A 23,146-nucleotide genomic window follows, 5' to 3' on the forward strand; every position below is an offset into this window, starting at 1 on the left:
TACATGGATTTTACTGTTTGTGAAGGCCTACTAGCTATGCAATTACACATCAGACTATAATACTATTTTTTTTTTTCCTTGGGGGTTGTTTTCTTTTAGATGATGGATTTAGAAGAAGTAATACCCATGGATTGCTGTCGCCTTGTTAAATATGATGAGTTTCATGATTATCTTGAACGATCATATGAAGGAGAAGAAGATACGCCAATGGGACTTTTACTAGGTGGAGTCAAGTCAACATACATGTTTGATCTGCTGTTGGAGACAAGAAAACCTGATCAAGTTTTCCAGTCTTATAAACCTGGAGGTAAGGAACTTTATCATATTTTCAGTTGTACTAGAGTTAAAATTTTCATAGGAAGGTTTTTTGTTTATAAAAATCAGTTTAATTTCCTATTTTTTCTATGTTCTTAAAAATTAGAATAATTTTTTAGGAAATGGTCAGCAACAAGCTTAGAATTTAGTTCTAGATTACTTTCAAAGAGCTATATATACAAGATTTAAAAAATACAACAGCAAAACTTCTGGCTTATAGTCTTCAGTGGGATTTTTCTCCTCTAGTACTGAATCATCCCTCATTTTTTATGTCTCCCTTCATCTTCTCGCTCGCTCCCTCCCTCCCTGTCCTTTCTTTCTCTCTCCCTCTGTTGTTTTCTTCATCCTAGCTTCCTTCTATCAGTCGTTAATTAGAATTCAGATTATGTTCTCTACTTTTATTCCTAAAAATTGAACTTACAAAACCTTCTATGCTTTCAAATTCTGTTCCTCTGTGGATCCTATACAGACCCCCTTTTTTAAATAAAGGATTCTCTTTCCGAAGTGGATTAAGAATGGTATTCTTTCAGGGCCACCTCCTGTCAGTCTCTGCCCTGTATGTAAAGAATACCTTTGGAACATTTCCTTGCAGATTATTTTTGAGCTAGATAGCAAAAATTATGATTAAATCATAAGTCAGCAATAAAACTGCTTCTTTAAAAGAGAACTCTAAATGTGAGTATGGATTGTAAAATTTATAAATAATCTCCTTTTTCATTAATAATCAAGACTTTAGGAGATAGATTATTTTGTCAGATTTAGTTTAACAACATGAGGGGAAAACTGAGGCTTGATTTGTATTATACATAAGAGTTTAAAACAGCTAAACTAGAAAATATCTACTGAATGTAGTATTTAAAGATCATGTATTTTTTCTAATGACTAAAAGTTCAGTTATATATAATCTCCTTAAAACAGAAGATGAGATTAAATTATAATATGAAGAATTTAAATGAAAAAACAAATGTGAACAAAACAGTTTATCTGTAGAATTTTCCATAGGACATAGAGAATTTTTTTTTGAGAAAAAGAAGTCTGATTATGAACAAGGTCTTGAATAGTTAAATGAAGTTTGTTCAAAAGCAAGTAGGACTGATATGACCCCTTTACTATTTGTTTGCATTCTCTAGCTATTTATATTTATTTAGTGCTGTGGTTTTGGTCTGTATTTTGGAACTTTGGAAATATATTTCTAATATGCTTGATAAATTGACAGTGGTATTATTTTTACAAGTAAAGTATTTTTAAAAATCACATTGACTTTTGTCACTTTTCTAAAGAGATCTAGACCTTTTTTATCAGTCTAATTTCGATTTCTTTATGTATGTAGTGTGATAAATTGTGAAAGAGAAGTTTTAACATACATGTATAACATGCATCCACCATCTTGATAGTTTTAAAAATGTTGTCTTTGCCATCTATTAGAAACACATTAAGAATGCATTGCTTATGTGAAATATATTTTAAAAATAAACCTCGATGTAATGTTTTTATGTTTTTTAAATGTGACAGAAGTGATGGTGAAAGTTCATGTTGTTGATCTAAAGACAGAATCTGTAGCTTCTCCTATCACTGTCCGTGCTTACTTAAATCAAACAGTTACAGAATTCAAACAACTTATTTCAAAGGTAAGTTATAAAATTGGTCAGTACATATTTATGACTGCCTGCTTTGTTAAGTACTCTATGATAATTATGAGTAAGACATAAGAACCAATTTTTACCTCAAGGAGCCAATATTTATAGCCAGGAGGCAACTATGGTTAGGGGAGAAGGATGCCTCAAATAGAAGAAGCAGATTGACCCAAAATATGAAGGTAAGGAAGTATGCAGCAAGTGCACGTAGCACTGGCATATATGTTTGGCTGGATCATGGAAATACATGCCTGGAAATAAAACTTCAATTTATCTAATAGAGGGTTTTAAAATAGTAAACACAAAAGTTTGGGCTGTATTTTATTTAAGTAATAGGAAGTTATTTGTTTTCCTAAGTGCAGCAGTGGTATAATAAGAGCTGTACTGTAGAACAGCAAACTGGCAACACTATACTAGTGTTACAGATGAACTGAGGGAGGACTCAGGAGTGTAGATGCGGAGGTTGTTTAAATAATTCAGGTGAAGGCATGTGTCTACTAATGAAAGAAGGTGTGGTTTGTAATGTGATTATATAAGTAGAATCTGTAGGACTTACGACTGATAAATATTGGGGTAAGGCAGAAGCACAGATAATCTGAGGAGTGTCAAACTTGGGTAGCCAGAAAGGTTAGTATTTATTAATAGAAACGGGGGAGAGTAAGGTCTAGGAGCAGAATTGATGGGGAAAGTGATGAAATAAGTATTGACTAAATTGTGTGAGTTAGTAACAAAGAATGTAGGCTCACTTCGAATTTTTGAGCTAGAAAAATACGATGAAAACATTCACATTTCCTTGGACAAAACAACTAGTCTACTCTAGAGGAATGGTGGTTAATCCATCAGGAGTTGTGCACTCTATAGAACACTGAGCACACAAATGTAAGCAGAATTTTGCAAGGTTCCTAAACCCCAGGTTAAGATCCCTTGAGGCAGTGGAAACTGTTCAGTAAACAAGTCAAGCAGTTGTGTCAAGTTTCCTGTTACTCATCTTATGGGAGTTTTATCTTTGTTTCATTTGGGTTTTTTTATTGCCTATTTCAACGGGCTTATAGTGAACATTAATAAAACAAATGCTCTGTGAAAAAAATTGTGAAGTATTATATAAAATTATCTTTTAATTATTAACAATGATTTCTAACACTTTTGCCAAAGTAATAATTGGAGGAAAATAATTATACTGTGAAGTCACATTTTATGATTAAATCGCTCATGAAAAGGTTACATTAGTATAATGTCTCTGTGTTACAGTTTAACCTAGAGTATAAACACTGACATAGACTACAGAATAGACACAGTACATTCCCTGCCCTAGTAATTTTATTGGGGAAAAATAATGTCTAGAAAATAAAGGCAGTCACAAAACATTGTACGAAGCAATACAATGTTTAACGTCTGACTAGACTAAACTGTGAAATAATTAGTTATCATTAGTTGTGCTGAAAACAAATCATGGGTTTTCAAATGTAAATTATTTTTATCTACTTAGTTAATGTGAAGTTCATAAAATGACAACAAAATTAAGGACATGGAATTTAAGATTAACTTTAAATTTTACCTACTAATTTAATTTCATTTTACACAGAAGAAAATTGATTTTGTAAGAGTACAAACAACTATTCACAGAATACAACAGAACCTGTGAAAAGTCAACAAGTTAAACAGATGTTGGTTTGACAGCTGATGCTCTCAAAGAGTCAATAACTCAATTTCTTTGGAACCAAATCACCTCATTTACATGGCAAGTTTGAGAGGAATAGAATTTTTTGTAAAAAATCATTACCTTTGAAACAGTTTCAGAGCATACATTTATAAGTAATATTTTGTTTTCCTGATTTACAGCATATTTGTAGTGGGAATGATTTTTCCCATAAAGTCTTTAAAAATGGGTAAACCTCTACTAAGGTTATTTTTCTCTTACTACTTGTTTGCTGTTTTTAAGAACTCAGCAGTGCTTTATTGTCCTATATTTCTAAGTCAAACAATTATTCTTGAAAGTACTATTTTTATTAAATTGCTTTCTTTATAGGCCATCCACTTACCTGCTGAAACAATGAGAATTGTGCTGGAACGCTGCTACAATGATTTGCGTCTTCTCACTGTGCCCAGTAAAACCCTAAAAACTGAAGGTTTTTTTAGAAGTAATAAGGTATCTCTTTTATTTTTTCATTACTATTTTCTATGTTGGTTATAGTAAATGAAATTTCATTCAATTTTATAAGCCTGGCTGCTAGAGCTACCCACCATCTGTCTGTAAGTTAGCTTTTAAATTCTCATATCCTCTCAGTAATTACTTTCCTTTGTAGTCAGGTCACATCACCCTTCTTTCTGACCTTTGGGTCCATCTTGCTTGTTCTCCTCCATGCCTTGTTCATGCGCTGCACCCACCTGCAATGTTCTTCCCACTCCCCCTACGTTTTTTTCAAACCCCAAATTAGTCCTGACTCTTTGGAGGAGCCTTCATGACTATTTCTATCCCCCAATGACTATATCCTCTGAATTTTGTTCATTCTTGAGCTTCTCCTATAAAGCAGTACTTCTTGGTGACCCAACATTATTCCCTTTACCTATATATTTTTCTCTGTTAGAAAGTAGTAAGTTCATATTGATATTTGTTTCATTTCTTGATGTGTTCCATCCTTTATTATTTTTCCTGTTTGTTCCTAATGCCACTGTTTTTATTCTGGGTAAAATGTGTCCAAAATCTTCCTTGTTTCTCCGTCTTTTACCCTTTTCCAGTCTCATTCATCTTAGTGCAGTCTAGTCTTTTATCTCATTTAACCTTTTTTAATATTGTTTTATTAATCATAATGTGTCATTTTTATTCACCCTCTGCCTTCTCCTACATTTCTGTGGTGGTTGTGTATGTAACATTAAAATCTCTTATCCAATCTAATACTCTCTTAGGGTAAGGAATGGGATATTTTTAAAGGTTAGTTGACAGTCCTGATTTATAACATTTATTAAATGATAATAGTATCTTTTTAAGCAAAACTCAAAATGCTATTTAATAACTGCCAAATTTATGTATGCATTTCACTTTTTAAAATATTACTATGGAAAATTTCACACATATACAGAAGTAGGCTAGTGTAATGAACCCCTGTGTACTCATCACCCAGCTTCTCCAATCACCAGTTCTTGTTTCATCTATATTTAACCACCTACTTCCCCCAGGTTGTTTGAAAAATACCCAAGCATATTATTTCATCTGTAAATAATCTGAATGTATATCTCTAAAAGATGGGAATGCCTTTTTAATAACATAACTACAGTTACATTATTACACCTGAAGTTTTAACAAAAATGCCTTAATATTAACCAGTATCTATCTAGTCAGTGTTTAGATTTTCCTGATTATCTTATAAAAATTTTTCCAATAGGATCTGTTTGTTCAAATCAGGATCTAAATAAAGTCCATAATATATCTCTTAAGTTTGTTTTAATCTAAGGATTCCTCTATGTGTGTGTGTGTGTGTTTCCTTGCTATTTATTTGCCATAGAATCAAATCATCTATTAGCTCTTTTTCTATAATCTGGATTTTGATGTTGCATTCCCAAGATGTCTTTATTCATGTTCCTCTGTATATATTCATGCTAAGCTTTGTCTTCCTAAAGAGCAAGATGTGGAAAGCAAAAATTTTCTGAAAGTGGACAACCCAATAAACAAGATATCTGCGTGCATGTGTGTGTATGTCCCATCTGTCTTAGCAGTTCTATGGCTAATTACAAAGGTATATGGACATAATGCTCATTTTATCTAGCCTCTAAAAACAGTGCATGTGTCCTTTAGAAACAGCATCATACCAAATTTTATGACTGATTGTGTACTGTCTTGTTGATGTGACACTATTCCTGTGATGAATGAGAATGCCCCTGAAATTAATGATGTAATATAACTCTTTGACTTACTATTTAGGTATTTGTTGAAAGTTCTGAGACTTTGGATTACCAGCTGGCCTTTACAGACTCTCATTTATGGAAACTCCTGGATCGGCATGCAAACACGATCAGATTGTTTGTTTTGTTACCTGAACAATCCCCAGGATCTTACTCCAAAAGGACAACATACCAGAAAGCTGATGGCGATTCTGGCAATGTGGACAATGACTGTGAGAGGGTTAAAGGACCTGTGGGGAGCCTGAAGTCTGTGGAAGCTATTCTGGAAGAAAGCACTGAAAAACTCAAAAGCTTGTCGCTGCAGCAGCAACAGGATGGAGATAACGGGGATAGCAGCAAAAGTACTGAGACAAGTGACTTTGAAAACATTGAATCACCTCTGAATGAGAGAGACTCTTCATCAGTGGATAATAGAGAACTTGAGCAGCATATTCAGACTTCTGATCCTGAAAATTTTCAATCTGAAGAACGATCAGACTCAGATGTGAATAATGACAGGAGCACAAGTTCAGTGGACAGCGATATTCTGAGCTCCAGCCACAGCAGTGACACTTTGTGCAATGCAGATAATGCCCAAGTCCATCTGCCTAATGGGCTTGACTCTCATAGCATCACAAGTAGTAGAAGAACTAAAGCAAATGAAGGGAAAAAAGAGACTTGGGATACAGCAGAAGAAGACTCTGGAACTGATAGTGAATATGATGAGAGTGGCAAGAGCAGGGGAGAAATACAGTACATGTATTTCAAAGCAGAACCTTATGCTGCAGATGAAGGTTCAGGGGAAGGACACAAATGTATGTACTTAAAAAGGCTTCTTGAAGCAGCATCAATTTTTTTTCTTGGTTTATTTAGATTTTTAGTTAAGAAAAGTCAGCTAAGAGTTAGGTGCTTCATTCTAAGACCACTAAAACTTCCTGGCTTATAAGATGGTTCTCTGTTGCCTTTGCTGTTATTTTTGATGCAGTTATAGGGAGACCTATGCAACATATTAGACCTATGACAGTAATGATGTCATAGTGGGGAGAGAAATAAAAAAAGAAGAAAGAAAATAAAAATAAGAATTTTTTAAAGAGGAAAGAATTATGATAAAAATACTAAGTAAAAAATTAAGAAATAATTTAAAAGTTAATAATATGCAAAGAAAAAAGGGGACAGGGCACAGACACTTTAGAAAACTTGATGTTAAATGCCTAGGAAAATTTTTTATTTGTGCATCCCCTCCCTTTCCTCCATCCCTCAATACAAACAACTCCTTTCCCACACTCCATAAAAAAGTCAGTAATCAACTGGGCAAGTCAGAGAAAAGGAAGGAGCTTTTAGTTTTTAAAGTTGATACTTTGAAGTAAGCTCCAGGCAAGGTATAACCTAGGAGTTCCAAATTACATCATCTCAGAAAGACAAGATACCTCTGTCTGGGCATTTGGCAGAAGCAACAGCAAGACACAACAACATTAAAATAATAAAACAACTCTTACAAAATATCAGACTAAAACCAGCCAAAGAATTAGCAGGACAACCAAGTTCAATATATAATCCTGAGCATAAGTGGGAAATAGCTGAAAAACTAAATAGTTTGCATTAGTCTTCAACAAGGTAAATATTACTCCTTATATTTTTATATTTTGGTTTTCACACTTGTTCTCACTTGAAAATTCTCTGAAATTAATAAAGCAAACATTGATATCCTCATTTGACTGATAAGAAAACAGAAGCTGATAAGGGATGAATAGCTGGTCCAGAAGTCTCTCTCTCTCTCTATTCAGTAGTGGAACCATTATTAGAATATAAGGCTTCTAATTGGATGTACTTGATCCTGTTACCTTTGTAACAGTAGGAACACTCCCATTCTTCATCCATCCATTCACTCATTCACCCAAATAATATTCCCTGAATCCATGCTTAGATACCAGGCTCTGTGTAGAAGTTGAAGTGGAGATGACTAAGCTGCAGCCTTATGCTTCATCTAGTTGGGGGAAGCTAAACAAACAACCACTATAAAAGTTAACTGCTATGATGCTGGTAGTCTTGAAACTTGGTACTTTAAAAAGAAGTTGTAGAAATTATGAAATCAGTAGTAAAAATACATTTGTGTTTTTAACTGTTTGGGTCCAGGTGACATCCATACATATATCTTGCAGAAACTCAAGTGGGAAAATGCATTTTGATGGGCCAAAATGCAGACAGAGAAACTCTAATAATGCTTTAAATGTCTGTGGAATTCTTACCTCATAAGGTTCATTAACTTATTACCACATTTAGTTCTCAATAGCTGTGTGAAATTGACAGTTAGACACTTGTCACTGATGAAGAAACTTGCTCAACCAAGTTGCAATATTTGCCCAAGGTCACACAGTTAGTGGGTCACACTCATTACTGGGCTCAAATACATGTATCTGATTATAAGCCTAGTGTACATTCTTCACCCCATAACTGCTACCAGTGCTCCTTACTTTTGTATATTGTAAAAGAAAGATAGGCAGTGGCTACTCTGCTTACTTCCCATCCTCAACCTTTCAAGGGAATGGAGAAATTAAAAGTATCTTCTCTTTAAGAAAAGGTTAGGTATTTAAGTGATTTGTTTTAGAATGCGGTGCTGAAACTTGACTGTATGAGTCTCAACCTGAAGAAGTATTCGGTGGGAATACTTAGAATTTCAGAATCTCATTGCTATCTTAGAATGGTTAATGAAATATTTAAAAGGAGGTGACTTTTTGGGAAATTCCTAGTGGGCTAATTTTCTAGCATTCATTGAAATCATAAACATGGTGACAAAGAGAACCATTTACTACAATTTATTTAGGCTTTCAGAAGCCATTGAAAAGAAAGTGAAAACACTGGAAAAATGCCTTTTCCTCGTTAGAAAACTGACTTAGAGATGGGGGTAGGGTTCATAGCCAGCAGCCAATTTTCAGGAGTCTAAGTGTGAGTCATCACAGGTCATCAGTGACTTGAAAGTAGGTGCCTGGGAAATGTAGATGTTGAGTTCTAAAGAACAATGAAATGGCAAGGTTTAATAAGTGAAGAGTGACTTTCTATTTACAGTATAGGCAATTCATTAGGTAATAACTGAACTACACTTTAATAGTGGTCTTTATCCATTACAATCCAGGAATTGTTCCAGGGAATATAGGCATTTCTCTGAAAATATTGTTCCAATGTGACCTAAAAATGGTAGTGCATTTGCACTGAAATTTCTTTGTACAATTGTGATTATCGTCTTATTGAAGAAATACATAAAAGAAAGAAAAAGAAAAACCCTAAAGATATTTTGAAGTTATACTATAAAGAAACTGAACTCTTCAGTTTGAAGAGGTGGATGGGAAAGATGGTATGATGGTAATCTCTATAACTATAAAATAATTATACCCAGTCAGTTAAGCTAATATATTTTGTAGGGCTATGTTAAACATTTTACATGTTTTGACCCAAAAACATTATGAAATAAAAATACCATTATTTACATATTGTAATAGAGGTAATTGAAGTACAGAGAAGTCAAAATCACAAATCTAGTAGACAAGGAGGAACCAAAAATTTATTCAGGCCAGGCCATTCAACTCCAGAACACTCGGTCTTAATCACCATATTGGGCCATGTCAGTAACCAACAAACATTTGTGTCTTCCTGTGATATAATATTACTCCAAGTTATAAGAGAAATGCAGTGATAGTTTGTATTTGACTAATGCTTTAGAATTCACTACATTTGTCATGACAATAATTGGTGAAGCAGGTGTAATAATCCCATGAGAAAACTGAGGCCCAGAAAGATTTGATGACCTACCTATTGCCATTTATCAGACTACAGTGGCAAAACTGAAATTTAGCCATAGGGTTCTGATTTCTAATCAAGTAATTATTTCATTATACCATCTCTCAAGAAATTTAGTACTTTGGAGATAATATAAACAGAGGCTTGTTTGCCAAAGGCTAGATTGTTAACATTTAGGGGCTCTCCTTAAGGCTTAGAAATGGACATTTCAAACAAATTAAAAGGAATGCTGCCTCAAAAAGTGCATATAATTAAAAAGTTCATCACACTGATTTTATATATTCTTCTCATTTGTACTTGCCATATTTTCTATAGTGAACCTGTATCTTATAACCAGGAAAACAGTAAATGATCATTAATTTATTTGAAAAAATCTCAAAAAAATTCCTCAACCCTAGTTGGTGTGACCCTTGAATGTAACCAAGTGTGTTTTCAGATCTCATCCTTGACCTTTGATGTGAATTTTTCAGAAAACCACAGCTTACCCTAGAGAGAATCTTAGGGCAGCAGAAGGACTGGGGACCTGAGGCAGCGTAGCAGGTCATGTGTTCTGCACTGCTTTGTACTAGACAAAGAGAAAAATTCGAAGATTTTCCTCTTTACTAGAATATGACAACTAAGTAAATAGAAATATTCCAGAAGGATGCTTAATGAGAGGCTTAAAAAATAAAGGAGAAGAGTTTAAAATAATAAGCATTAGAAAAAATAAAACTCATCAAAGATAATCCTATTACAATGTCAAGAGAGCTTAAATTGAAGCTTGGAAGAGGTGGTAGTTTCTAATCCATGTAGATACTGTTCCTAGCACAGTCCAACACATGATAAAACAGACATCTTCATATGGTAGTCTTGACATTTTTTTCTAGCAGAAATCCCAGAATTATATGTACTATTTTTGAAGCAAGTACTATATAATGACTCTACTAAAGCATGATAGATATATTACCTCATTGAATTCACACTGAGGTAGGCACTATTATGTTCATTTTTCAAATGAAGAAATGGATGTACAGAGGCTTAATGGCTTATTCCTTGTCATATAGCTAGTAAGGAAGCAGAAGAGGCAGGGTCAGAACCCAGCTGGAATCCATACTATGACTGTGTAGAACTAGAAATTTGTGTATTTAAAAAGAATTCCTGGAAGTTTACATCCAAATTTAGCAGCCAAAATAAATAAATAAGCACTTAAATATCAGAACATTTAAAGCTGTCAGATTATACCTGTCATATACTCACTGTCCCTGTTTTGATGCAATATTGTACATTAGCTAAGAGGCAGTAACTGAAAAGGGGTGCTTTTTCCTGTTTGCAGTATATTAAAAAGTATATAATCTGTTTTCTTTAGGAAGTTTTCTTTTGCATTTTTATTTGTTGTTTTTTTTTCTCTTTGTGTTTAGGGTTGATGGTGCATGTTGATAAAAGAATTACTCTGGCTGCTTTCAAACAACATTTAGAGCCCTTTGTTGGAGTTTTGTCCTCTCACTTCAAAGTCTTTCGAGTGTATGCCAGCAATCAAGAGTTTGAGAGCGTCCGACTGAATGAGACACTTTCATCATTTTCTGATGACAATAAGGTTGATAAAATTTTGAATAATTAGAACTTGTTTTAAATTATTTGAGAACATATGCACTGTCTCCTACTAAGGTGAATTAGATACCCTAAAAGGTCTTTTTTTTTTTATGTTTCGTGATTATATGTTTTATGTTGTTGTCTTCCTTCATTCATCTAACAAACATTTGTTAAATGTTAACTATGTATCAATTACTGTTCTAGGTGCTGGGGAATCAGGTAAAAGATACACCTGTTCTCAAAGAGTTCATAATCTAGAGAATTTTGGAAGACAAAACTGAACAATGGAGTAAGAATGGGTTGTTTGTTCTTCTGGGACAGTGCATCTAAAAAAACTGTTTTTAATTTGTAGATTACAATTAGACTGGGGAGAGCACTTAAAAAAGGAGAATACAGAGTTAAAGTGTACCAGCTTCTAGTCAATGAACAAGAGGTAAGTAATACATTTGCGAGCAATATAAGGTCACTTTGGGTAGTTATCAAAAATACACAGTGCAGAGGTTTTATTACTCTAAAGAGGTTGTTTCTTTTATCCCTCTAAAGCAGAGGTCAGCAAACTTTTTCTAGGAAGTGTTTTAGTTTTTCAGGCCATACTGCCTCTGTTGTAACTACTCATTTCTGCCTCTGTAGCACAAAAGCAGACATACACAATACATAAACCAATGGGAGTGGCTATATCCCAATAAAATGCTTATAACACACACAGATGAATGTGGCCCTCAGACCGTCTTTTGTTGTCCCTGTGATGTAAAGTGTTGCTACAAATGGAGTGAAGCAGAAATTTCCTGCTTTTAAAAGGACTTGCTTGTGCTTGTTTTCTGGAATGATCATATAATGCTACAAGTAGATAGCAGTTTACCTGTAGAATATATAGGTACTTCCTGTGTTCAGAGAGTCATTTTGTTATTTAATTAGCATTTATCTAGTGTTTACCATGTGCTCTAAGTGCTTGCAAGTATTAACTTTTTTAATCCTCATCAATTAACTATAAGTACTATTTATTCCATTTTATAGATGAAGAAACTGAGGCACAGAGAAGTTAAGTAACTTGCCCAAGGTCATACAACTTCTAAATGGTGGATTAAGGATCTAAACAAGTTATGTTTTCAGGGGGATAATCAATAAAATGTCTTAGTTCCTGTGATATAAAAGGCTCTGGCAAATAGCCAGAAGAATAAGGCAAAGACCCTATTATCAGGATGTTTATAACATCCTGGACCTAGACAAATATGAAAAGCAAATAGCAAATACAGTAGTACTCCCTTATCCACAGAGGATGTGTTCCAAGACCCCTGGTGGATTATTGAAACCAGATAGTATCAAACCCTATATATGCACTTTGTTTTTTCCTGTACATACATACCTGTGATCAAGTTTAATTCAGGCACAGTGATAAATCAACAACAGTAAATAATAATAAAATAGAACAATGATAACAATATACTGTAATAAAAGCTAAGTGAATGTGATAGCTCTCAGAATATCATTATACTGTACTCTCACCCTTCTTGTGATGATGTGATACAATAAAATGCCTAGTGATGAGATGAAGCGAGCCAAATGATGTAGGCACTGTGACAGTGTTTGGCTGCTATTGACCTGACAATAGGTCAAAAGGAGAATCATCTGCTTCTGAACTGCAGTTGATTGTGGTAACTGAAACCACAGATAAGGGGCGACTACTGTAAAGGGATAAATTTTGTATAAAATGACTTCATTCATTCAAAAAATATTTTATCAGGCAACCATCATCTCTCTTATTTGTGACTCATTACAGTCATTTTGACTCATGTTGCTAATAATTTGGGGGTTTGTGGACACTATGTCTCTTTTGAGACAATGAGTGTATTTGAAGAATTAGCATTTCCCTCATTTTAGTCCATAAAAATGATTTTTTTTACTTTTAAAAATGTGATAATTTTATTATTAGAAGGAAAATATGAATGTGTTATTTAATCTTCACAGTGACTCTGAGAAAGACACTATCGCCAGGTTACAGATAAGGAAACTGAGGCACAGAAATGTTAAGGAAATTTGCCCAAGATAGCAGTTAGTAAGTAGTGGAATGAAGATTTGAACCTAGGAAGACAGACTCCCAAACACAGGCCCGTAATTGTTACACTATAAAGTACAAATAAAATGTCTTGTTAATTTTTATTTTAATGTATAATGCAGTTCTCTAATGGGTTATATTTATATTCCTAGCCATGCAAGTTCCTGCTAGATGCTGTGTTTGCTAAAGGAATGACTGTACGGCAATCAAAGGAGGAATTAATTCCTCAACTCAGGGAGCAGTGTGGTTTAGAGCTCAGTATTGACAGGTACAGTAAAGTTACAGTCATCAGAAATTTGAAGGAAAACTATGTAGTCAATTGATGTGGATTGGTATGATTCTCTAGAACTAGAAGAAAATTCCTGTACTCTTCAGAATTTTAGTGCTACAGATTAATAGACCTAAACAAAAGTATTAGAATTTGAACTTCCTCTGTAGGTTACTAAATTTGAAGTCTTGGGAACATTGCGTTTTATTTTCCCCCTATTTTAATGAATAACCATTTGACTTTTGTATTTAAACATAGTTGATTTTTTCTTGATGTCTGATTCATGTCTTTTTTTCTTAAGAATTTCAAATTACAGTAGTTTAAAATGTCTTATCAAATTTGTAGGTTTCGTCTAAGGAAAAAAACATGGAAGAATCCTGGCACTGTCTTTCTGGATTATCATATTTATGAAGAAGATATTAATATATCCAGCAATTGGGAGGTTTTCCTTGAAGTTCTTGATGGTATTATGAATACTTTTATGGGGAAATATCAGTTAGAAATGCTCTAGAACTAGTAGAAGCTTATAAATTTTATCATATAATGAGTTTCTTCTTTCTCTTCTCTGGGTCCCATTTGCCTTTTAAATATTTATTTACCTTTAAGAATACTAATTCTTCCTTAAAGGGAAGTTGGAATATCAAAGTTGTATTTTTAGTATTTCTTACAGGAAAATTTTTTACCTGTAATTTACATTTTCTTTTTTTTACAGTTTATTTTGTTTGGGGGATGTAGTATTGATAATTTCATCAGATTTTGAAAACAATGACTGTATTAGTTTCTGAGGCTGTCCTAACAAAGTACTACAAGCTGGGTGGATTAAACAACAGAAATTTATTGTCTAACAGTTTTGGAGGCTAGGAATGTGAATCGGAGTGTAGGAGGATTGATTCCTTCTGAGTGCTGTGAGGGAGAATGCTCAGTGCCACTCTCCTACCTTGTGGCAGTTTGCTGGCAACCTTTGCTGTTCCTTGGCTTCATCCTGATCTTTGTCTTTGTCTTCACATGATGGTCTCCCTGTGGGCTTGTTTGTCTGTGTCCAAATTAGCCCATATTTAAGGACAATTTAAGATTCATTTAAGATTGGGACACCTCCTAATGACTTCATATTAACTTTATTGCCACTATAAGGACCCTGTTTCCAAATACGGTCTTGTTCTGAGGTACTAGGGTTAGAACCTCAAGATGTCTTTTGAGGGGAGTCGGGGAACAGGGACACAATTTAACTCATAACAGTGACCTAGAAGAGCACTTGTGTTTATCATACCTTCTGGTTTTAATGATAATTGGTACATTTACAGGGTTTTTTTGTTCCTTTGTTTTTGTTTTCCAGAGGAGGTAGTAGGAGAGAAGTTGGCTTTGGAGAGATTGTATCAAGGGAAATAATGAGTTCTGTGACTTTACTGTTGCCTAGAAAGATCTTTATTTTTATGTTTTGCCATTGAAATTAAAATATCATAAATTCTGGATATTGCTATAGAATATTATGATAGTTTTCATACACCTCAGTAATACTAATACCTCACCTGTTTTAGACTATTTCAGGTCTAATTTGGTTTAAATTTCAGTGGTCGAAACTCTTGATTAATCGACAAGTTAACTGAGGAGACAAGGAACAACCAGCACATTATACACATAGTGTGTAGGCAGGCGCTGTAGACTGTGACTCTACTTGGGGTGTGGGGCTGCAGGGAGTGATCACTGTGTAGGGAGGCCAGGAAGAGGCCATGAGGGACATAGAAGTCACCCTGCTAGGAAGGATTGGGTATGTATCAGTGGAGGTGGATTAGCCAGAAAATGTTACTGGTTGGCAGGTACCTGAATAAGTATCATTTCAGTGTATATTTTAGCATCAAAACAACTAGTTGAGAAATAGGTCATGTGATTAAATCCAAGAAACATTATATTGACTTATAATTTGCTAGACACTGCTAATTCCTGGTGCTACATGAATGAGTAAGAAACAGTGATTACCCTCAAGATGCACACAAGTTTGTGGAAGAACCAGCACTCCAAACCTGTAATTCCAAAATGAGAGGTACTAAGGACCAAATAGGAACAATATGCTCTTGTGTACGCTACAGAGATAGATGACAGTTGACCTGGATTTTGAACGTTCAGTAAGTTTGGGAGTAAATGAAAAGCTTGAGTGAAACAAGAAGATAAAATGAAGATGATTTGATTATGATTTTAGATTGTGTGGTAGTAGCCAACAGAGAAGCAAAGATTGGAGATCCAGGGAAGAGAGTACTTGATAAGAGTATGTAACAGGAGGCAGCAGGGAGTGGAATTAGAGATACTGGAGGAAGGAGAGCTTGCTTGCAAAAAGAGTTAGTAATTATCTTCTGAGGCTAGGGGGAAGACAGTAAATATCCCACTCTCAAAAACTCCTTGGGATAATTGTTTTCTTTTATGCCCCCTTTTAAGAATTACACTTGAAGTAAATTTTTTGTTTAGTTATACAATATAGGAAAAGTCAAATTATGAACCTCTAGAGAAAATAAAATGATGACCTGATCTTGCCTATTCATAGGGGTGGAGAAGATGAAATCCATGTCACAGCTTGCAGTTTTGTCAAGACGGTGGAGGCCTTCAGAGATGAAGTTGGATCCCTTCCAGGAGGTTGTGTTGGAGAGCAGTAGTGTTGATGAGTTGCGAGAGAAGGTAACTTCACTTTAACCAAAATGAGCTATAAACATTTTTTTCTATGTTGCATAATAGCCTAGGAAGAAAGTGCCAAACACTGATTCAACAACCTTTCTTTCTTTGTCACTCCTGTGACACCGTGTGTCACACACGTTTGTTTCTTTAGGCTCCTGAAACTTTGAAACATGATATTGGCTTCTGGTCATCCAGAAGTGGACCTTTACTTTTCTGTTACTTGGACCATGTTTGTCCCCTGAATAGTTAAGGTTACTTAGAAATTATTAAGAGTAAATTGCTATGTGTATTAAAAAACCCAAATGAGATAGAATTGAATAAAGAATCTAGATGAAGTTCCATTTGCATTTGGGATTTTAAAGGTGGAAATTCTAAGGATCTTTGGAGAAAGAGTGAATTATTCATAAGTAGTATGAGGACAGTTGGCATTTTGGAAAAAAATTTTATTATCTGTACTCCACTTCGAACACAAAAATAAATATCTCAGTATATTAAGATTGTACTTTAAAAACAATAAAATGATAAATGTACTAGCTAAAAATACTGAAAATATTTTTATAATCCTGGAGAAAGAAAAATACTTGTAAGCTTAATACAGAAACTAGATAGAGACCACATAAAATTTAAATCTGCCCAGCCTCCCCTGCAAAAAAATTTTTGTAAAACAATCCATAAACAGAGCTGTAAAACAAGAAACAGATGAAACATGATGTCCATAATTTATAAGGAGCTACTGTATTAATGAGAAAAAGATGAACAATCTAATTTAAAAATAGACAAAACATGAATAGACAATTTATCAAAGAAGAAATGCAAGTTAAAACAGTAACAGCTTTTTTCGCCTCATAATAGAAAATCAGTAAACACCGAGAGTTATAAAGGTTTGGGGAAAAGAGGCAGTTTCATGCATCTTTGATTAAGTAGTTAAATTGACAATATTTTCGGGGTTTAGTTTGGCATTATTTAGCAACATTTCAGAAGTGTAATTCCACATCTAAAGAAATATTTGCAGACGTCTGCAAGGATATTCATGAAGGCATATAGTGTGGCATGTAACTGGGAAAAAATTAAAAATAGGCTCAATGTCCATCAATAGGAAATAAAATAGTATATTGTTCAGCCATTGAAGAGAATGAAGTCACTCTGCATCCTGTTCTTTATATGTAGAGGCTCTGTAAAACTTATATAGAGATACTTCATAAATACAATTTTATATTTTAAAAATGTGTATGTAGTTTATGTATGCATAGGAAGAGGCATGGAAGGAATCTACTAAACTAATATTTCTGGGACGCAGCATTTTTAGGATGGACAGAGAAGAGAATTCTACTTTCTGCCTTTTTTTCTAATTTTTTTGTGTCAAACATTTATTACTTTAAAAAATTCAAGTTATTTCTCTGTGAAGTAAAAAGAACACTCTTCTAAGCAAATTAATTTTTGAAATGAATTCATACAAGATGTTTCCTTTTACAGCTTTGTGAAATCAGTGGGGTTCCTTTGGAAGACATTGAATTTGCCAAGGTAAACTCATGAAAATGTTTTCATCTGCCTACTAGTGCTCAATAGACATGGCAAATGACACGATTTATTCATTCACTCTTTTTTCCTTAGGGTAGAGGAACTTTTCCCTGTGATATTTCTGTCCTTGATATTCATCAGGATTTGGACTGGAATCCTAAAGTTTCTACCCTGAATGTCTGGCCTCTTTATATCTGTGATGATGGTGCAGTCATATTTTATAGGTAACCTTCACAGTGTTTGTTATTTCTAGTGATAAAGTATTTTTGTTGTACCTAATATATTGTTTTCTATAAATACCTCCACTGTTGTTATGCCTTAGAGTAGTCGTCACCAGCAGAGATATGACAGCCACAGATTACATTTTGAAATTTTCTAGGAGCCACATTAAAAAGTGGAACAGGTGAAATTAATTTAAAAAGTATTTTTAACCCAGTATGTCCAAAATATTATCAGTATAAAATGTAGTCAGTATAATTATGAGGTATTTTACATTCTTTCTCTTGTAGTACATCTTACTTAGAAATATTATGTGTATGTTAAACTCCCAGCACATCTGTTTGGATCAGGCATCCTTCAAGAGTTCAGCAGACACCTGTGGCTGGTGGCTATTGTATTACCATGTTGGGCAACACATATTTGGAGGAAAAAGAATAGTCATTGGAGCCTGGCAGATATGAGTTCAGATTCAGCTTTATTATTTACAGTTCCTCATCTGTAAAATGGTGACAATGATCTCAATCTTGCAGAATTTTATGAGAATTAGAGCTATTGCATTTTTAAAAAAAGTGGCACAGTGCCTGTTATAAAGTTCAATAAATGATACTATTGTTATAATAATATGGAAAGTATTCTATGCCATTTTTGGAAATGGGTGCTATGTTAATATAATAAACACTTAGAAATCTAGGGTATGTTTAGTATTGAGATTTAACTTAATCGGTGACAGATTTCATTTTCTCATTGAGGAGCATTATAGCATTCAAACATAGAGACAGATGGTTATAGTGATCTAATATGTAATATTTCAAATGTAGGGATAAAACAGAAGAATTAATGGAGTTGACAGATGAGCAAAGAAATGAACTCATGAAAAAAGAAAGCAGTCGACTCCAGAAGACAGGACATCGTGTGACTTACTCACCTCGGAAAGAGAAAGCACTAAAAATATATCTGGATGGAGCACCAAATAAAGATCTGACTCAAGACTGACTCTGCTAGTGTAGCATTTTCCCTGGGGGATTTTTGGTTTTAATTAGACGGTTCACTGCTACTGTGTAGTGCCATTATGGCCGGACATGGTTAGGGGTAACCTGGTGACACCAGCACTGATTGGACTGCCCTTCACCAATCAGAAGCTCAGTGCCCAGTGGGCCACTGTTTGAACATGGAATCATGTTGTGCACTATAGTCAAATGTACTGTAATGTGAAAAGGGATGTGCAAAAAAAACAAAAAAAATAAAAAAGCAAAACCTACTACCAGAAAAGGGGAAAGAGGGATGAGTAAACTTCTTTTACTGCAGACAAATGTGCACATAGTTGCTAGTAAGACTAGCCTCAAGCAGGATGCTCATAGCTTAATAATAAAAGCTGTGCAAAGGCCATGAATGAATGAATTTTCTGTTCATTTCACTGATACACACATTACCTCATTGACAATTCGGAAGTAAATGCAACGTGTGTTGACTCTTGGAAAGCAGCAAAAACAGGCACTGAAGAAATTCTTAGAACCAGCTGTAACCTAGTAAAGAATTGTTAAGTTGTGTTTTCATTTTGTTTCATTTTTTGCTAAGTATTAAAACATTATTCTGGAACATCAGTATGTTTCCCTTAGACCGCTCCCAGCAGGTGGCAGCTCACATCGCTGCAATATTGTAATTATAACTGACTGTGCGTAAGTTATGGATGTAGACAATACGTTTCACTCGTTCATTCAGCATGTAAATAAAATCGATCCTATTGAGTTATCATAACTAAAGTTCAACTATTTCCCATGGTTATTATTTTCACATATCATTCATGATGTACATTTGTGTACATTGGGAAGTGTAGTAGTCTATGTAAATGCAATCCTCAGTGAGATTCCTCAGTGCTGGGTCCCATACGATTGTATTTGCCCTTTTTAATGAGGTTTTCTTGTTCAGTGGCTTCAGGTTTTTTTCTTTGTACATTTACTTTTGAAGATTTACTTCAAGTTTGAATCTTCTAGAACCTTTGTTAAGTCCCACTTTAATTTTTGGAGTTACTTTGTAGTCATATGTAGTTTAACTTTGGGGAAACGTCTTAATATTGTATTGAACAAACTTGCTAGTAAGTAAGGTCCTGGCACAGGCTGATTCAGTCAACATGATTTCATTGCAAAGTCTATTAGAATCAGCAAGTTTTTGCTTTGCTAAATATGACTATTCAATGAACACAATTCTACGTAAATTTTGAAAATGCCATCTAATTTATAAAAATCAGTAAAAAGATTTTGGTAAAACTTTTTCATGCCAGATGCTGTTTACAACAATGAACATGCCAATAAAACATTTGTTCATTCTGTTGTGTTATTTTAGTCATTAAACTTTTATGGAAGAATCTGGGTTAAGAATAGATTTGTTTTCTTTGTAACATTTTGTAATGTATATTGAATAATTCCCATTTCTATGATAAGGTATGTTTAAAGTTTTCATAAGAGATGTAAAGATGTTAATACTTAACTATGGAGGATACTGTATTTCAAAATCAGATTTTTACCCTTTTTCCTTTTAAGAAAGATATAATTAGTAAATAGTATTAGAAGATGTTGGCTCTGAAGTTTGGATATAATAATTGAAAAGTTCATAATGTCTTTAAGGTCTCTTGGAGTCAGGAGAAAGGCTTTTCTAAGGTATTTTTCTGGCTAATTTTTATTCCATGAAAACTAGCTTTTTGCTAAATTTGATTGAAATGCTGTTCTAAGTTTGCATTAGTGGAATTGGTATTCTCAAGATGAAAAACTTGGAAGCATTTGTGGTGATTTGTCCTTCAGATAGATCACTTGGATGTTCTGATGTAATGTGACAGCTTTTTGGTTGTACTTTCTTGGAATATAGGGGTTAATAAATCAGGTTTCTGCTTTCAAGGACTGACTGTGGAGCAGAAGAGGCTGATATATAAACCAAATGGGCTTTGGGACTCACTTTGGTTTAATGTTTCTATGACTAAATAGGTAACATTCTTACACCTCCTCATTGTGTGCCTTCTGCCCTGTTTGTGTGTGTGTATGTGTGTGTGTGTGTGTGTGGCTTCTAACTGCAGGCATATTACAAATACCAAGAGTAAAGAAAATATATTTCACATAGTAAAGATAAATCGAAAGCTTCTTGTTTTTCAGTGCCTGGTAGAGTGAAAACACATTGTTGCACTTAATAATTTCTGTAAAGGTTGTGGTGAACTTTTCAAAGTGGATTTTTGGCAGAAACAGTACTTTATAGGATGGTGATTAATGTGTGTCAGCCTCCCTCAGATTCAGAGAATCAAGTGAGTACCTGTAAGCCAAGAGTCAGAGCACTGTGTGGATCAAATGTTCCAAGCCCAGAGGCAATGGAATCTGCTGATCACTTACCTGATGAATCTCCTGAGGCTGACAGGGCCCAGATGCAATAAATCATGACCCTGCTTCTCACAGGTCACACCAAGGTTTTGAAGAGCTTTTACAGTGCAGCACATGGGTTGTGTCAATCAGACATGCCCTGTGAGAACCAAGTACTACATTCTGAGATAAGTGTCAAAAGCAAGGGGTACTTTCTGGCCAAAGAAGCAAAAGTTAGAATTTCAGGACCACATTGTGCTTAGCGGATCTGTACATCCACTTGTCAAATTAAGGAAGTATAAGTAAGAGAGTAGTCATGATCAGATGAAAATAGCTAGTGAGGGAGCCCCACATTGGAGTGTTTGATGATCTCTCAGAATGGGAAGTATTAGAAATTCTGGGAAAATGGGGGTAGGGCAGTGTGGGGAGGGGGGCCTGTGAATGTATGCCTCGGCTGGAAGGTAGTCAAGTAGCTGTTGGTTGACAGGCTACCCTGTTAGAAAATTGTGGCACATCTCTAGGCCAGAAAAGGAGAACTACAGACTTGCAGCTTGGTCCAGGCCAAAAGAGTGCCCAGCATCAGGGCACTGCAGTGTTGTTAGTAAATGTGGAAGTGACCTGTGAATGTATGGAATACAATAAAATTTGTTACTCTGGTTCATTTGTTAGTTCCTCTTCGATTGGCTACTATAGTTCTCCCTCTGAATTTCATCCTTTTCTGCATCAACACTCTAACCAACATTTTTAAACTTGTGCTTTACAGGTTGTAGTCTACATGGCATAGAAGATAATCTGAAGTAGCAAATTTGTTGTTCGGTAAATAAAACTTCCATCTAAACAATTCTGTGTAATTTTTGAAAAACCAGTATTTTGTTCACTATCCATCAAAAGCCTTATAAGGCCATTCATCCTTAAATCCAATGTAAAATTGTGTGAATGTACAGCTTCTTAGGGGGCTATTAAAATGTTTTCTCAGGTTAGCAAAGAAGATCATGACCCAAATAAAATAGCCACCTGTGCTTGGCAGACATGAAATCAAGATACCCCTTCAGTGTTGTTCATGTGGGAAAGAGGAGCATTACATGATCATTTAGTTATTTTCAATAACTAATTTTCAAAACTGGCTTTCAGAAACCAAAATACTTGACAAAATCAAGAGTGCATTAAAACGTTATGACCATTTAGAAACAAATTCCCCAACCACTAGGGGCTAAGCTGGGGGTGCAAAACAGCATTGAGAGGAATGCTCTGCCCCCTCCTGGTGACAGCAGTGCTGCACCCTCCCCTCACCAGCTAATCTGTAAGAAGAAGCTGGTCTGATTGGTCAGTCTGAGAATTCAGTAGGAATTCAGCTATAGTGGACCTTATAGACTTGCCTGAAAAGTGGGGACAATGGTCACCCCTCTGCTACCTTTGCTCCCACCCTGTCCCTTCCCCCAGTACAGAGGGCACTCAGTATTCAATCTCTCTAATAATGTTTAAGTGACTTGTTTAATTAAGGAGCATCAACTTGTTGAGATACAAATAGCAGTGGTTCTGTTTTTCTAGTAACCATGCCCACTGTGTTCTTATCAAATGCAGTTTCTCACTGGAAGTGGGCTCTGATGAAGTGGAGCAGGATGATATACCTGAATATAAGTTTAATCTGAGGTACCCCTGTCTCCCTGGCATCTAATACAGGGCCTGACAAATAGGTGCTCTAAATTTTTGTTGAAGTAATTTTCAGCCTCTTGTCCAAACACTGAAATTTACCTTGTCTTCCAGCCACTGTGAAGTACTTGCAGTTACCACGGTATACTGTCCCTCTTGCCTCCCTCTGCCCTGGCCCAGAATGCCCTTCCTTGTTTCTTCTAGTGTCCTGATAAACTCCTGTTATCTCTCAGACCAGTTCCCACCCCAGTGC

At 34.9% G+C, this 23,146-nt stretch overlaps 1 protein-coding gene across 4 annotated transcripts in view; it reads left to right on the top strand.

Annotated features, from left to right (window-relative positions):
* Positions 1–20,796, top strand: part of USP47 (ubiquitin specific peptidase 47) — a 115,228-nt gene extending 94,432 nt beyond the window's left edge. For all 4 annotated transcript variants that reach the window (XM_037026374.2, XM_037026375.2, XM_037026377.2 and 1 more), the window contains 12 exons: positions 100–307; positions 1,828–1,943; positions 3,976–4,095; positions 5,866–6,640; positions 11,015–11,190; positions 11,539–11,619; positions 13,392–13,507; positions 13,853–13,971; positions 16,041–16,171; positions 17,642–17,689; positions 17,780–17,910; positions 18,724–20,796. In XM_037026374.2, the coding sequence (XP_036882269.2) occupies positions 100–307; positions 1,828–1,943; positions 3,976–4,095; positions 5,866–6,640; positions 11,015–11,190; positions 11,539–11,619; positions 13,392–13,507; positions 13,853–13,971; positions 16,041–16,171; positions 17,642–17,689; positions 17,780–17,910; positions 18,724–18,898 (2,196 nt within the window). In that variant the 3' untranslated portion in view covers positions 18,899–20,796. The remainder of the gene's footprint in view (positions 1–99; positions 308–1,827; positions 1,944–3,975; positions 4,096–5,865; positions 6,641–11,014; positions 11,191–11,538; positions 11,620–13,391; positions 13,508–13,852; positions 13,972–16,040; positions 16,172–17,641; positions 17,690–17,779; positions 17,911–18,723) is intronic.
* Positions 20,797–23,146: the final 2,350 nt, after the last annotated feature.

This window comes from Manis javanica, chromosome 11, assembly GCF_040802235.1.
Source record: "Manis javanica isolate MJ-LG chromosome 11, MJ_LKY, whole genome shotgun sequence".
NCBI lineage: Eukaryota > Metazoa > Chordata > Mammalia > Pholidota > Manidae > Manis > Manis javanica.